We start from the raw sequence: 17,644 nt of genomic DNA, 5'->3' as shown, positions 1-17,644 counted from the left end.
GCCAATACCAAATCCACCACAAACTCTGTTGTGATTTGTGAAAGATGAAACTCTTCTAAAATGAAAATTTATGAAGTGACCATGAAAATTATAAATTTAATGATAAATAATTTTTAAAAACAAAAGATAAATAAATTTTTAAATTTTTAATTCAAAAATAAATAAAATTCTGATTAATTAAAAATATAAAAAATTATTCAACTATATTATATATATATATATATATTAAAATTAGTTATGAAAATAAATTATTAATATAAAATATATATTAAAAATAAATTAAATAATACATATATTTTAATGATTGATTTTAGTATATAAATAATATTTTTATCCAAAATATGTAAAAAGAAATAAATTTTCTAAAATAACTTAAATATCTTGAGTTTTAGAAAAATCAAGAAGCTATTTATGATTTTCTCAAATCTGGTCGCATAATATTTTTTGGTGCAAATACTAATTTTGATTGACAAAAATACCCTTTAAAAGCACCGAAAGCAAAGTACTGTGTATCCAATGATTCCAACCTCTAAACTAAAGTAGACTGTAGACCACACCTGAGACTGAGAGCAGTCCCTCAAAAACAGAACACCATAGAAACCATGATCACAGTAGCAGCAACCGCCGCCAACACCACCACCACCATCTCCACCTTATTAGCCATAGCCACCTCCTTTCTCCTCCTCCTCATCACTTCATCCCCAACAACCCCAAAATCCAGCAACTACCACACCCTCTTCCTCTCCACCTCCCTCTCCACCAATGTCTCCATATCCAACCACCTCCAAGCTCTCACCCACAGACCCCACATAGCATCATCCGAAGCTAACTCCCAAGCTGCAAACTACGTCCTCAAAGTCTTCACTTCCTCAAACATACCCTCTCACATGGCTTCCTATCATGTTCTCCTCTCATACCCTCTCTCCCGCTCGTTGCTTCTCACTACTACTCCCCAAGAACCTCCCTTTAGCTTCTCCTTGAAGCAAGAACCGTATAAGGGTGACCCTTATGCGGCTGTTTCCGGTGAGGTAGTTCCAACGTTCCATGCATATGCAAAGTCAGGAACTGCGGAAGGACCTGTGGTTTACGTGAACTATGGAAGAGTGGAGGACTATTTGAGTCTGAGGAAGAAGATGGGTGTGAATGTTTCAGGCTGTGTTGTGTTGGCAAGGTATGGGAAGATATTTAGAGGGGATATTGTGAAGAATGCTTATGATGAAGGTGCTGTTGGGGTGGTGGTGTATTCTGATCGGAAGGACTACGGTGGTGGTGACGACGACGGTGGAAGGTGGTTTCCTGATGGCAAGTGGCTGCCACCAAGTGGGGTCCAGGTGGGGTCAGTGTATCAGGGGACTGGTGATCCCTCAACACCAGGTTGGGTGAGTAGGCAACCTATCATGCATCAATACTTCCATTTTTATATAAATACTTAGAATATTGACAAATTTATCTAGATCAATTATGCATCACTACTTCCATTTTTACATGAAGGAATGATAATTTAGTAGATCAATTATGTATGTAATGTGATTGATTCACCACTTTGGTGCCTGATTGTGTTGATAAGAAGACTAAAGTGAATTACAAGGCATAGTTTTGAGGACTAATTTGATTCATGACTTCAAAACACCATAACGAATCTTTTGCCATTTGTTTATTGCATGTGTATACGTAAAACTTGTTCAATAATTGAATATTAATATTTGTATTTGTGCAACATAGGCGAGTAGTGGTGGTGATGGTGAGTGTGAGAGATTAACCAAGGAGGAGGTGGAGAAGGAAGGTGATGTTCCTCTTATACCTTCATTGCCAGTGTCTGGTGCAGATGGTGAGAAGATTCTGAGGTCAATTGGTGGACCTGTTGCTGAACATGATTGGCAAGGAAGCAAAGATGCTCCTACTTACAGGGTTGGACCGGGGCCAGGAATTCTCAACCTCACTTTCAAGGTATCTAAATCTTATCCATTTAATATAGTTGAAGCTTGATCAGTATAACTTCATAACTCTTTCTTCTTTGTTTTTTTGTTTTTTATTCTACTTCATCATGAAGAGATTTGTTATTTGTGGTGGATAAACGTTCATCACTACATTACAAGTTATGGTTATTAATATGGGCACAATTCTTTTGATTGAAATCTATTTGACCACTACTTGTTATGTAGTCCAATTTAACTATATGATCCTATTTAGGCCCTGCAAAGTTATAATGCTAGTCCAATACGGACAATTTGAACATAGTTATTGTCGTATTTTTTGTCAACATATCATTTTATTTACTATTAAACTTTATGGTAAGAACTGTTAGATGGTTTGACATGTTTGACTAAATTATAACCGTTAGATGGTACGATCATTTCCATATTTAAGAAACATTGATTGAATGATCAGCCTGTGAAAATGTTCAGATGCAAAAAGCCCCCTGAATTGATAAATGCAATTTTGGATATTGGTTTCAGGGGCAGGAGAATATTGCATCAATTCAAAATGTTATTGGTGTAATTGAAGGAGCAGAAGAGCCTGACCGGTATGTCAGAACTTCAAACTCCTGATTTTCTCCAATGATCAATAGGCATTATTGTATGGACTAATATACTTAGCATAATGTTTCTGAAATCAATGTAATCTAGCCACTTGTTGAGAACTCAGAAATTGAAAATTCATAGACTTTGTTTGTTTTCAGCTATTTTATTTAGTTGTTGTTGCATTGCAACTGTTTGTAGATATGTCATTCTAGGAAACCATAGGGATGCATGGACATTTGGAGCTGTTGATCCAAATAGTGGCACTGCAGCATTACTTGAGGTAAATATAGCTTTGTTTTTGCACTCATGCTTTTGTGATTTGGGCAACCATTGAGGAACTATTGGAACATGGCTTTTGAAATTTCAGATTGCTCAAAGATTTGGGAAGCTTCAAAAACAAGGGTGGAAGCCTAGAAGAACAATTATATTATGCAATTGGGATGCTGAGGAATATGGCCTTGTAATTTTCTCTCTTATTTTTCACCCTCTCTTTTTATTATCAGTATACATATTTTTTGAATTTGATGTGATCATAATTCCCTTCAGATAGGATCAACAGAATGGGTAGAAGAGAACAGAGAACTTCTTGCTTCAAGAGCTGTGGCTTACTTGAATTCTGATTGTGCTGTTGGTGGAGCAGGGTTCAATGTCATGGCTACTCCCCAGCTTGATGAATTGATCAAAAAAGCAACTCAGCAGGTATGACCAAAAAGTTTAATACAAATTAATAGGATCAAGGTAATCAAACTCAACACTTCAACTAAACTCGTGGCGATTAGGTTAACTTGAATCACAAATCTCAACTCATAAACTTGTTATTTGTTACTCGTTAACTTGATAATCTTGACTAGGGTAGGCTTTCTAAAAAAATCAGTGAAAGAAGGAGACAAGAACTTTTTGTTAAATATTGACTCTTATTTAGGTCACAGACCCAGATAACTCATCACAGAGCCTTTATGAAGCTTGGACTAGTTCTGGCACCTCTCCTTTGGTAAGCATATTGCAATTGTCAAAAAATTAGTAAAGTAGAAGCATGCAATTTACTATGCTTTTAGTTTCAACAAATTGGCCAGTGATCAGTATATGATTGATCGAACTTTAAAATAGCAGCATAACTTGAACATCTATATATAATCATTAACTATTTCTTTACATGGAAAGATTGGAAGATTAGGTGGTGGAGGATCAGATTATAAACCTTTTGTGCAGCATGTGGGAATTCCATCAATTGATTTAGCCTTTGGAGGAGGTACATAACACATTAATTTAATCACTAAGATTCGGATGCGTTAATAATACTCCCTCTGTTCCATTTTATTTGTCACTATGAAAATTTGGTATGTCCTTGTAGTATGTTGATCCCTTCAAATATGCAATGATCAAACTATTTTTTTTCCTCTTTCTTTTTCCGCAGACACTGCAGATTATCCAGTATACCACTCACTGTATGATGATTTCATCTGGATGCAGAAATTTGGAGATCCTATGTTTCATAGGCATGTTGCAGGTTGGTGACACTCAATTTCCTTTTTCAGTTTATGTCACATTAAACTCCATCTCAGTTAACTCTAATGATATCAAAATGTTTCTTGAAGAGTTAAAAGTTTAATAATTACATATACAACTACAGGTTAAAATATGCTAACTTTTCCACAATTAGTATATTCACAACATATACACAATGTTACAAATGGGAAAGTTCTGTTATCATGTTTTGCTATTGTATAACTTGACACTTCATGGCCTTATTTGATACGAGAATTTTTCTCTGCATTGAATCGAATCAAATCCTAACAAGTGGTAACAGGATCTATGTCATTTCATACGTTATGCGAAAGAATAGGTCAAGGAACTATAGAAACCACAAGAGAAACTATAACTATATATACTTAATTCACTTGAATGACAATTGGTTCTATTGTGGAAAACAGCTGCAAGTGTTTGGGGTCTAGTAGCATTATGGCTAGCAGATGAGGAGTTCTTACCTTTTGATTATCAATCCTATGCTAAGGAGCTCCAGGTGTGTTAACTTTGTACTTTTCACGCTCACACTGTTGTCACTGAATTCGACGTGGCAATATAGTGCCATATAATCTATGTAGCCGACCTCACATTATGAGATAAGGATCGTTGTAACTGAATTTTATAAAGATATTCATGAAACCAAAATGTTTGAATCACAGCTTAATGTGAAGAACTTGGAAGGTGAGATTTCAAATAAAGACATAAATTTGTCTCCTATATTGAAGTCAATCAAGGAGCTTGAGAAAGCAGCAATCAAGATAAATGACCAGAGAAAGGTATCATTTGGCCAAAGTTTAAACTTAAAACAAACACAAGTTCTTAAAATAACAAGTACCATATGATGAAGTGTTTTCTTTTCTTTTCTTTTTCTTTTTGTTCAGGAAATAGAAGCAAGTAAAGGTTGGAGAGCATGGAAAGAGTACCAAATGAAAGTGAGAGATGTGAATGATAGACTTATGATGGCTGAACGTGCATTCACTGACAGAGATGGCCTCTTAGGAATGACATGGCATAAGCATTTGGTGAGTATATAGTTTTTTACTCTAAGAAGCAAGTGTTTTCTAGGCCAGTTCCCTCATGGTTCTTCTGACTTATAATATCACATAATCTCATTAACAAAGGCCATGTGAACATTAGATGAATTCTACTGTTTTGAATGAAACCAGGGTTCTAACTTCTGAGAAAGATGAAATTGAAGAAATCAAGAAAATGGAACAGCTATATATATATAGTGAAAATGTCAATGAAACAAGGATATATGATTTTACTACTAAAAATAAAAGATGCAAAAACCAAAATCAAGAAATAAGACAGAAACCAAACATGCATTTCTCCCCATTTTGTTGGTATGATTGAAGAAAAAGATTATCCAAGTCCTGTTCCCTTTAAGTGTTTTCCGTTCCCCTATTTTGCAGATATATGGTCCAACAAAAAATAATGACTACGGCTCTCAATCTTTCCCGGGAATAGGTGATGCTGTGAGAGTGGCAAAAAATCTACAAACTGCAGAGTCATGGCATCGTGTACAACATGAAGTTTGGAGAGTCTCAAGAGTCATCAAACATGCCTCATTAGTTCTCATTGGTCAATTAACATGAACATTTATTACTTGCACATAATTTATTTTGGTTATAAGTGTGCGTGTGTGTATATATATACATGGGCATGGCTCTCTCTCTTAATAATGAGATCAATTTGGATCCTTTTGCATTGTACTCTAAGCTAATAAAATATTGGCATTATGAAAGGATTGAAGGGACTACTAAAATAGCATGTTCTATCTATCTATCTATCTATCTATCTATACTAACTTTTTATACAATAAATTTAAATCACATTATTTTCTCTAATAATGCCATATCACAATTCTAATACATGGCAATAGATAGTAACCATTCAATTATGATTTTATGATTTTAATTTCCTTAATCAATTAAATTTATTATTTATCATTATTTAATTAAAACATTAAGTGCAGATTAAATGAAAAAAATATCAGTATTAAAAGTATAATAATAATAATAATAATCACAAAAATTTTGAGTTATAAAAATTTAAATTTCACACACTTTGACTAATATAGATAGTTCTACTATTACTTTATTTTATAATTTCTAATGAATTGTTGAAAACTTTTTATATTCAAATTTGGTACAAAAATTTTTTATTAGGTACATTTTAATATATCATAATTAATAAAATTAATTCGGATATACTATATTTTGTATTTTATTCTCATTCATTTTTCCTAATTCTTTTCTTTAATTAATAGCGAACTAAAAAACACCTCAAAATTATATCATGAGCACCATCTTCCGAAAAAAATAAGCAAACGAATAGATAGTTGGTTTTTCAATGTCTTTGTAGTTTATCTATAAAAAATATACACATCACTAGCAATTGAATTAAGTTTGATTTTGAATTTTATATAAATGATGACAAACATTCTTTGTATTGAAAGTTTAAATTTTATTTAATGTGTGTGCTAAGTGATGCAGACTCATTTAATTACTTCTAAGTCTAAGTTCATGTCGCTTTAGCAACTTCAAATATTACGGCTTCAAAGCTTTAGTCCATTACATTTTAATGAGCAACAAATTAGTTCTTATGAGCCAAGAGAGAAGGAATCGAAATCTTCATGGTTGGAACAAAAGAAAAAAAGGTAAAGGGATATTTGACACTATTATAGGACAGCTGTGACTCTGGAAAAACAACAAAGACACAAAGACAATACCACTACTCTAAGGACATCAGTAAAGCAAAGTTCAGAAAGTAGGAGAGCAAAACACAAACATGCAAGAGTGCAAAAGTAGTGGAGCAGCTCCTCGGATAGTAGAGGTAATGGAGAAGAGTGAAAAATTATCACATGCAAATAAAGATAGCTTCAACGGATAGATGGTATAAGGAATTGGAGATCAAGCTGCTGGCCTCACTTCAATATTGGAAGACACGGAAAAGAGAGTGATACAAGAGCATCATCTCAACATACTTGAGCTGAATTCTTTTTCCTTCAATTTGTGCTTCATTTAGATTTTTTTTGCTATAGTTATATAATGTCATCTCTCTGTATTTGAGAAAAAGGCTTATGAATGTGAGTTGAAAAAGTCATGAGAGAAGACGCAAAAGAGATGCATGAAAAAGTCAAAGAAATATTTTAGTGTATTTGAGTTTGTTGAACTAAGACTAGTTCCCCTTGTCAAGTTGGGATAGCACTTGGTGTTTCTAAATCTGGTTAGGTTTTCCTTCCAAGTCGGGACAATACTTGGGTAACTAAGCTTTGGGTTAGAAAGCTTAGAAGAAGATATTAGATGAATTAGGTTATAATTCATTAGTATTGGTATTTGTAATCTGTTTGATTATAGTGAAAATTCTACCATAATTGTGGTAGAAACCGGATGTAACTTTTATGATACTTGAAAATCGAACTAGAATATATGCTGACCTCATTCTCTTCTTTCCTTTTCTGTTTTTATCTAGTTCTAGAGACAAAATGAAAAAAATCTCCTACATAATTAGCTTTCACAAAAACAGACTATAAGAACTTTATTTGAGTTAACTTGATTCAAACCCCTCTCAAGTTCTAACAGTTCCATCACTAGTAAATAAAGAAAAAATAATTTATCTTAAGATAATTATATTAAATGATAAGTATAAAACAAAAATAATTATATTTTTAAAACAGTTTAAAAAAACAAAAACATCTTTAGATGATGAATTTATATACAAAAGTGAAACAAAAAAATACACTACAAAACTCGTAAGAACATATGAGAGGATGAACAAACAAATCTCTTTAAACAAGAAACAAAAATAAAAGAACAATCACCACATAAGAAGATTAATTCTAATAACTAAAAAAAATACAAAAAAAACAAATAACAAATAAAAATATAATTTTATACAACTCTAACATCAGATACTTATATCTTTTCAAAAATGAATAACACTTCACTTTGTATTACTTTTTACTTAAATAATTATATTAAATTATATACAACAGCCAAATCAATTATTGTACAATTTACATATTAACTCAAAAATTATATAACATTTCTAAATTTATACTATATATTATAATTAATTTACCTCGCACGGGTTTTAGTCTAATATGAATTAATGATTAATGATATGTATAAATACCTTATTAACCAATATAGTTGAAAAGAAATGCATAAAATATGTTAACAATATCACACTGCTTTGAACAAGCTTCAGTTGTTATAATTTCCAGAATGATCTAATTCTCCATTCATTCATAATACCTTCTGTATATATCAAGAGTATTTGAAAAATTGGAAACTGTTTTGATGGGTTAGTTCCTAGACCTTATGTACAGTTTTACTTACCTTATAAATTGGCACTACTTCTGTACAACATGCCACTAGAACTATAGTAATTTACTTCCAAACTTTGATGGCCCCATCTCTACCACTTGATAATAAAAGTCTCTGGTTTAACTTAACAGAAGCCAGGGAAACAACAGAATCACGATGGCAACCGGCAGGATCAGTGGCAGCCGCAGATAGAATTGCCTTCGTTGTCAGTTTGGTTGTAAGAGGGCGTCTCTTCGTCTCCTGTTTGTTGGAGTAGAAAGGAAAATTAGCTGCCCATAATTCAAACAAGTTGGAAATTGTAAGGAGAAGCATACAGTAAAATACCTGTACAACTTGCACTCCAAAACTAGATTTTGTTTCATAAAAGTCATCATTCCCAACACCTTTAATGTTTGGTCCACAGATACAGTAACTTCTGTCAGGACTGCAACAAAAACAGATACAAACACATATTCAATGAAACCATTTTTGCGGAAAATCAGGGAAATAAGGTTTAAGTTCAGCACAAAACCTGTAATGATCCCATCGACGTATCTTTAAATCAGTGCCTCCAGTCAATAAATCACCCCCAGGCAAGGGAAGTAATGAACGGATTCCAGGAAGACGAGGAGGAGGATCATTCAGCTCATCAACTCCATACTTGCGATTAACATTTCGTCTCGGATCTGATTGAGAAGTAGGCTTACTTGAAGGCCTGGCCAAGGCCCAAGGAAGATCAGACATTTCTGCATCACCGTCATAATTGGCCATCCTCAATACCTGCAGGAAGATTTGTGAAGGTACAAGACAATAAATTAGAAACTATAGCTGATCCAAGTACCATTGAGAAAAATTTAGGATGTAAACTTCTCTAGAAAACCAACTAAATGGCACATATACTGCGACTGGATTTGTTCTAGTGCGTACTGCTTTTATCATCCATAAGCAATTACAAAAACAACCTCATACCTGGTGGCAGCTACTGTTCTCTGCATTCCAAAGAGAAACTTCATTGCAACCAGCAGCAACATACACAAGGGGTCTAGCAGTTGAAGGCGGAGAAGCATTTGGAGGAAGAAAGAGGCATATCTTTTCTATAGGGCAAGCAAGAGAATACTGCCAAGAGTTAACAGGCACAAGAAACCTCAGATCCCAGAGAGTGATTACACCCCTGGATGACCCTGATACAAACCAATTACCACACGGCCCAGATGCCAGAGAAGAAACATAACCCTCGTCAGGAGTAGATTTCAGGGTCCAGTTACTGGAATTTGACCTAGTATCCCACAGATGAATGCCACAATTCTGGGTGCTATACATAATGTTGTAATTATCCAAGGGGCAATTCAAAATGCAGATTATGGCACCTTCCTTGATATCCTTCTTTGTGATATCAGCAATACCAGAATACTTCTCAACAAGATTTCCTAGACCTCTTGAAATATGATCAACAGAAAACATATGAATTAGTCCATCAGATGCTCCGATTATTACCTGCGCAGAACTGGGAAGTGTTGCTGCACATAGTGCACGGCTTCCCTCCAAGTGATATGTTAGCCTTGACCTGAACGATATGTCCTTCTCTAGCTTTTTGGAATCCCAAATCTTCACTGTGGAATCATCGGAAGCACTCACGAAGAAACTATGATCAGCAGAAATTGCTATGTCATTTACTGCTGAACGGTGTTCCTGCAGATGTGCAACCAGCACCCCTCGAGGCCTCCAGCCAGAATCCGGAACAGATGTTTTAGAAAAAGATGGAAATCCTGATAGATCAGTTTGTGCAGTTGCATCTTCAAGTGCATTTGAATTGCCTTTAATATTAGCAGATAATCCCACATCTTGAAATGTACTATTAACATAGGCTGTTTCATTCTCCTTGCCATCTGGTTCATGTACCACTCGATGAAACTGTTTAGAACCATTGCTGATGCTAAATGAACCTGAAAAGAGCTTTGGTGCTGGAACTGAACTAGCTAAATTAAAGGACTTATTAAGTGGATTAACCCAAGGCATAGCAGATGAACTGACACTCAGAGAATTCATCTGCAGTGGAGAATCAGATGCTGCGGGAGGGACTCCTATTCCCCGTCTGTCCATGCTAAAGGAGTACAAAGGTATTCCTTCTGACGGCTTTTCATATGTCATACTCTTTACACCACTAAAATGTGGTGACATAAATCCTGAAAACTGTAACTTCTCCATGGATTGAGGATCACGAGGTCCCACCATATTGGTATCGTTATGGATAAAGGCCCCCATATCTCTTAATTTTGCCTCAGCTTTGTCAGAATCATTTGGCCCTGGACGTTGGGCAGCAGTGTCAACAACTTGTTGAGCCTCAGTACCTTGTTTGTCAATCAAGTTCTTTAATGAGCCCAACTCTTCAATTCCCTTTTTAAGTAGATCCATTTCCCATAGTTTAGATTGTGATGAACTATACCAAATCTTCCTCTGCCTTTCTAGCATGTCTGAACTCCTGGAGCTCTCCAAAACTTCATAAAAAACCTGTCTTGAAACAGGAGGTTTCAAACATCGCAAAAGAGCCCTCTCTGAAGCAATAGATGTGGGTTGTCTACGGAGGAAAGGCCGTATAACAGGAGCCAGGAAAACATAAGAATCTACTGCACCCAAGCTCTCACTGCTAGCAGCAATGAAAGAGACAACTGATCTTCGTACCCATGCACTAGGGTAACACAATAAAGGAAAGGCACGCTCTATCATTTGAAGCAGTATCCTTTTCCGGAAGAACCCACTTTTGCAAAGAACAGTCAGACAATCTAAGGCTTTAACAATGACAGATTCTGTTGTGTCACTTAAAGCCTGCTCAATGTAAGGCAATAGATATTCTTCTACACTTCTTTGGCCCACGAAAAAACAGACATAAACAATCTTCTCATAGAATACTGTCCTTAACTGCTCATCTCGGTCATTTAAGAAAGCAGGCAGGATAGGTAAGAGAAAGTCATTACTCTGTCTCACACCAAAGAAAAAGCATAGTTTACCAATGTCACGAAGAAGTGCTCTCCTAATATTTGGTGTTTGCTTTGGTCCCATTACAAGTTCTTGGACAACTTCTGCAATTGATTTCCTAAGCTGCACAAGTTGAACATCACTATTTATCCTCTTGACTTTTCCAGAGGTCTGACTGGATGATATTGATGGCTTTGGCAGCGAGCTCAATTCATCGAGAACACCTGCCTCACTCAAGCTTATTGAATGTATAAAGAATCCAAAAGCTGTTACTGCCAACTTAGAAATGTTGCTGGCATAGCATATTCTCACACTTTCCTCTGGATCATCAGGAAGCATAGAAAGCATTGGAAGAATATACTCAGGAAATATCTTTGCATCACTGGGAGGGAAATCCCGAACTAAAGGCAGAATGTCACATAAAGTCTCCAAAGCAGCACACCGCACAATAGCTGCTGGATCTGAAAGCATTGCAATCACATATGGGACAACACGCTGCAACCGATCCTCATCATCAATATATAAGGCGGAAGCCCTCAACAAGAGAATGGCTGCTCTCCTCAGGTGAGGCAACTTGACATTGCGTATGCAGGAGCAAAGCAAAGATGTTATCAAAACCATGCCTTCACATCTCATACTATCCTTTGGTAATTGCAGAAAAGGCATTCCAAATGTATCCGATTGATTATCATACTCAGACATCAAAGAATTCAAATCATTTAAAGTAATATTTTTCAAAAAGGGATGGCCATTTCCTCGAAACGTATTGGTAATAGTCTGAAGCAGCTCACCAGAAGATTGCAGATATTTTAGATTTTCAGGAAAGGTAGAGTTGGGTGAACTTCCAGTCACATCCCGGGGGCTAGATGGAATATTATTCTTTTTAGCATCCCTCAGTATGCCACTATAATGATCATGAAGTAAGCCTTTGCCTATGTCCTCTCTCCTAATCAGTGAGTCCTTCATGAAACTCACACTTTCTTTTGCAACCATCTCTTCCAAAAGTTCACCAGAAGTAACTTTTACATCACTGGATGAATTGTTGTTCATCATTTGTTTAAGTATCTCCTGGAAAGCACTTTGGCATAATAAAACCTACATTGATTGATCACACATAGAATGATTTAGTTATAGGATTTTTCCATAAAGCCATGTTTCGTCATGGGCTAAATATAGTTCAGTAAAGCCAAATACCCTCATATCAGAATGGAGAGGGCTCCAGCAGCGGTAAAAATCATGCAGAAATGGTGAAAAATAGGTTGGGAATACAACTGCAGCATATTCCTTTAGATATCCTTCAGCAGAAAGTCTAGACTCTGGCTCTATCTGAATCATGTGTAGTATCATCTTACGGATTCCAAGGTCTGGTATCTGCATCATTTGAAATCCAATGTTTAAAGTACTGAAGACTGAATCATGAGGATACACACAGATAGATAAATTACTTTTTCAAGATGCTGACTTGGATCAAATTGCCCTCTACGATAAGCCAGAAGTTGAGACAGTTCAAACAGCGGTTGCCCCTCAAGGAAAAGTTCTGCAATAACACAGCTGAAATGGCAAAATGACATGTACATGTTAGAAAATAAATAATACAACCAAAAAGAAAAATGGTGAGAACTTGGCATCTCTACAACACATCCCTAGTATTCTAGTTATTTAAAGAGGAATGCTAGAGCACCATCAGAATTTATTGTTTTTGGCCATCAATGTTTAAAAGTATGGAATAAAGTATGTTGTTGGATTACTAAACTAAAGAAACTAGACTAAAAGAATCGAGTTGATGGCCAGAAAACAATAAATTAGCATCTCTCTTATTTAATAAATAGATCCAAATTATTAAAATAAAATAAATAAACTTCAGATCATACTAAGGTATCACCTCTACGTCATCAATAATTATAGCAGTATAATGCCTTGTTGATCATATATCACCTATACATAATTCTTTTTCCATTCAGTTAATAAAAGTTCATGCACATAAACACTTGCAGCATGAAACAGAACAACTGGAAAATTATATATTTTCTTAGATTAAGATTCTTGCTGCAAGGAATGCTCACCCGACAGCAAATATATCCATAGAAGGCTTTAAAGGGGAATCTTGTGCAACCTGCATCTCCCCTCCATGTTCGTAAAATCGCTAACAACCAAAGAAGTTTATGAAAAAAATAAGTGAGTAGGATTACAATCATGTTAGGGAAGGACAAATAGCAACCGGTAAAAAAGCACAGATCTTAGCACACATACCAGAAGGATTAACCTTCTGACTTGCTAATTATAGGTTAATTTTATTTATGTAATTTCAAATAAGCAAAAAACGAATAATCCCTGTGCAATAATTCTGCAATAAAGTTGGTCAAATCTGCTAACATACAAAAGATAAAGTTGGGAGTGGGTGCTCCGAGAATCATGACAGATTTTAGGTTTTCAATTCACCAGAGTTTCAATTTGCACACCTCGATTTGTATTAAAAATATCCAAAGGCTTTAATCAAAGCCATTTAGCATTTGCCAAATTCTCTTATTAATTAAGCCTCTAAATATTAAGTTATCTTGTAAGACCACTTGCCCGTGTATAATGAAATTCAGATCAATTACAAAAAGGAAGAACACAAAACACAGCACTATCATATGGAATAGTTTCAAAAGAACATGCAAGACCAAGCTTAGCATTAAACAAAGGGAGGCCAAATATTAAACCAAGCTTAACACATGATTAGCATTAAACATCATGGTTGAGCCAACAAAATGTAATAAGATAGATAATAAAAATAAATTAAACAGATATCAAAGGGAGGCCAACCTCGGGTGCTAGATAACAGAGTCTTCTTCCACCAGTGTCAAAGAAAAAAGAAAAATCTGATGGGTCATCATATGGAATGTAAGTAGGTTTGAAAGATGCAAAGTCCGCAAGGTACAACCAATTCGAGGATGTAATCAGCACATTCTCACACTTAATATCCCCTGCAGAAATACAAGTAAATGCACAAGTCAAGCCAAGCCATGATAAGAGAAGATGCTGCTGCTAATAGATCCCTCTCCACTCTTCTTGCTAATATGCATTTTTTTTTTTTTTTTTGAGGCAAGGCCTCAAATCCAATTAAACCAAGATATACCATGACATACTCCCTTCTCGTGGCTCTGTTGCACAGCTAAAAGCAGCTGTATATTATCCAAAAAGAAATATAGTGTCAGCAAAGATACCAAAACATCGAATGCTAACACTCTAGGGAACTGGAAGAGTAAACAAGACCTGAAAAGCCAACCATTTCTTCTCAACAAAACTGAGAAAAGGCCGAGTGCTTAGCCGATCATGCAGATTATGGAAGAAATATTGCCTCAAGAGGTATGCTGCTTTATCTGTTTCTTGCCAAAACTGCAAGATGACACCACCAAATCAGGAATGAGAAAGATCTACTTAAAGTCAAGTACCGAATGAAATAGTTAGAAAAGTAGATAAAGTACCCTATATCTAATAAACCTGTAAATCCAAAATTGGCATAAAATCGCAAAATATCTTTTCAGTAAGAGAGTATTCAAAATTCTGTTCAACTACAAACTATACATAAACCCATATTTTTTACGCCTTTGAATCTGAAAATAACAAGCTGAGATGAGCTTTCAATCATTCTTAATCTCTTAAACAACACAGGGTATAATGTGGCATTTTTGAAAACTAAATGGACCTTTTATCCATTCAGATTCCCCGAACCTCTAAAATTAGAAACCAAGAAAGCAATTAAGTATCGTACACTCTGCACTTTATTGATCCTAGAGTCAATAATCCTAGTCTTGGGAGCTAGCTTTTGAAGGTGAATTCAACACACTGAATGAGTCAATTCTACAGAAAACAAGTTCACCTATATGAGAATCAAAATCCTTACTTCCCGCTCTGGTAGAAGTGCCGATGAGTTGCTTCTACTAAAGCTACCTTGAGAAGCCAAAATTTTCCTTTGGCAGTAAACTAAACCAAACAAGTAAATAACCACAAATGCCATCAAATATCAGAAACCCAACAAAGTGAAGCTACGAGCTTTCATTGACACATCAAAGTTCAAAGCTTTAAGCCCCCCATAGTGAAAACCCTCAACTACAAAAACCAAACACATCCCAATCAATTAAACACCGCGAACAATAAGATAAATAACATAAAAAAACAAAAAAAAACAAAAATTCACTGGCAAGTCAATGAATTGGGGAACCTGAAACGGCCAAACGTGAGGATGTTCGATGGATTGGAAGACGTCCTTGATGTGAGAGAGTCTACGCTCATATTCCCTAAGATCGATGACGGAATCACCGCGCTTGAAGTAAACCTTGACGAGCACCAAACCCTCGTCGTGCTTGCACTGAATTGATTTGAAGAATCTTCCACGACAAAGGACCTCTTTGAGGACGAGATTGTATGTGGAAGGAAGGTCGTGGAGATAGTACTCCGTAGCCGAAACCTGGGTGGTACGCGCGATTTTGTTACCCATTGTGACGGTGCTGAAGAATGAAGATTGCGTTGTGAGTTTCGATTGCAGAAGCACTTTTTCATTCTATAAGAAGAGTGAAGAAGAAGAAGGCCAGGGATGCTGATGCTGATGCTCCTTTTGCATGATGCTAAGCTGCTTCCATTGCTGTGAATTTTTTATGTCTGCGTTTTGAGGTCGCCACTTTTGCGTTTTGGTGGTGTTGCTACCAAAAATGGCCCAAAATTTTTTGCGCTAATAAAATAAAATAATAGTGATAATTTTTAAAGATAAAAACGAGAATAACGTCTTATAAATTATAAAAGAATTTCCATATCCATTCCCAAAATAAATATGAATCCTCTTAATTTTTTTGTAACTGTTTTATCAAGGATAGTTTTTTATTATTTAAAATCTTTTTCATATTTTTTTAATTTTATATAAAGAATATATGATAAGAGATCTTACGTTATAATAATAATTAAAACATAAAAAAAATCTATCCCCATTGAAAAATTTTCAGTAAGTTACAACTGCTGTTCCACTGCTACACAAAACTACAAGCATCTCGCTTAGTGTTTAATAAATTAAAATAGGATTTAGATTCTCTAAAGTTTGAATTTCATTTTAGAGAGTAAATTGTGATCTTTTACTATTTATTTTATAGGTGAGATAAAAAAATAAATATGAAAAAAAATTATTCAAAGATAGAATATCACACTTTACTCTCTAAAGTAAAATTCAAACTTTAGAGGATCCAAATCTATCCAAACATAAAATTACTTTTATTTTTTCATAAAATCATTTAAAAAAGATAACTCGAAAAAAGATATTTTCTTAAAAATTCACCCAAACAAGCCATACAAGTTTTTTTGACTTACACGTCTTACAAATCTAACAAAAACTACATTCACCCACCATTATGAAGATGCTTCTTCTTCTTTAGATTTCTCCTTCTCCTCCTCCCCTTCATTCTTCTTCTCATCCTTCTTTGCGTTTCTCCTCATTTTTTTCGCGTGTTTCATCTTCATCGTTGTTTTTTTATTATTGTTGTTGCTGCATTTTTTCTTCCTCCTCTTTCTATTGATTTTGCAATATTATGTATTTTTTTCTTCTTTATTTGATTTTTTCTCCCAAGAAGAATTATAAGAAAACGAAATAAGAAGATAAGGAAGAAGAAACAGTAGAAGATGAGAAGGAGGAAGATGAAGAGTTTTAAATTATGCAAAACTTATCAAAATAAAAATACACCCAAAAATTTTTAAAATATTACACCTAAATTTGCTGCAAATACATAAAAATATTTTCTCTAATGCTGCATTTTTTTCTTCTTTTTTCTTATTTCTTTTAGTTAAATGAATGTAAGTTCATCCTCTTCTAAGTAATGTTGCAGCATTATGTGTTTCTTCTTCTTCTTTATTTGATTTTTTTGTTTCTATTATTGTTAAGAGAGTAAAACAAGAAAAAATTTGAGAAAATAAAACAAAAAAAAGATGAATAAAAAAAATGATGATGATGATGAAAAAAAAGAAGCAGTAGACACATGAGAAGGAAGAAGAGTATATGTAAACTTATCATTTATCAGAATAAAAATACATCCAAAAATTCTTAAAATACACCTAAATATCTTCGTATTACACTCAATTTTGCTACAAATACAGAAAAATATTTTCTCTAATGCTATATTTTTTCTTCTAAATTGAATCACACCTCAGTCACTTGATTGGATTTAAAACAATAATCAATTCCGTTCTCGTTCAAGTGATAATTTGAACTTGAATTATTTATTATTTTCAACAAAATGATGGAGGAAAAAGAGTAAAAGAAAAGAAAAAAAAAATTCTATTGAAAAAAGG

At 34.6% G+C, this 17,644-nt stretch overlaps 2 protein-coding genes across 2 annotated transcripts; one reads left to right on the top strand and one right to left on the bottom strand.

Moving 5' to 3' along the window:
- The first annotated feature begins 528 nt into the window (after positions 1-528).
- On the top strand, positions 529-5,814 carry LOC130979843 (probable glutamate carboxypeptidase LAMP1). The gene is made up of 13 exons (XM_057903387.1): positions 529-1,379; positions 1,723-1,947; positions 2,457-2,524; positions 2,721-2,802; positions 2,890-2,982; positions 3,069-3,221; positions 3,445-3,513; positions 3,684-3,771; positions 3,937-4,029; positions 4,454-4,542; positions 4,706-4,822; positions 4,928-5,068; positions 5,462-5,814. The coding sequence occupies exons 1-13, from the start codon at positions 603-605 to the stop codon at positions 5,642-5,644; spliced, it is 2,178 nt and encodes a 725-aa protein (XP_057759370.1). The 5' UTR covers positions 529-602; the 3' UTR covers positions 5,645-5,814.
- Positions 5,815-8,212: 2,398 nt separating this feature from the next.
- LOC130980011 (serine/threonine-protein kinase VPS15-like) lies at positions 8,213-16,009 on the bottom strand. The gene is made up of 11 exons (XM_057903598.1): positions 15,537-16,009; positions 14,588-14,710; positions 14,451-14,496; positions 14,138-14,298; positions 13,396-13,475; positions 12,778-12,883; positions 12,527-12,703; positions 9,329-12,427; positions 8,892-9,139; positions 8,705-8,804; positions 8,213-8,620 (listed from the first exon to the last, which is right to left on the bottom strand). The coding sequence occupies exons 1-11, from the start codon at positions 15,810-15,812 to the stop codon at positions 8,444-8,446; spliced, it is 4,593 nt and encodes a 1,530-aa protein (XP_057759581.1). The 5' UTR covers positions 15,813-16,009; the 3' UTR covers positions 8,213-8,443.
- Between the last annotated feature and the right edge of the window lie 1,635 nt (positions 16,010-17,644).

This window comes from Arachis stenosperma, chromosome 5 (genome assembly GCF_014773155.1).
Source record: "Arachis stenosperma cultivar V10309 chromosome 5, arast.V10309.gnm1.PFL2, whole genome shotgun sequence".
Taxonomy (NCBI): domain Eukaryota; kingdom Viridiplantae; phylum Streptophyta; class Magnoliopsida; order Fabales; family Fabaceae; genus Arachis; species Arachis stenosperma.
The sequence above is the reverse complement of the archived record's forward strand: the minus strand, read 5'-3'. Positions and strand labels throughout refer to the sequence as shown.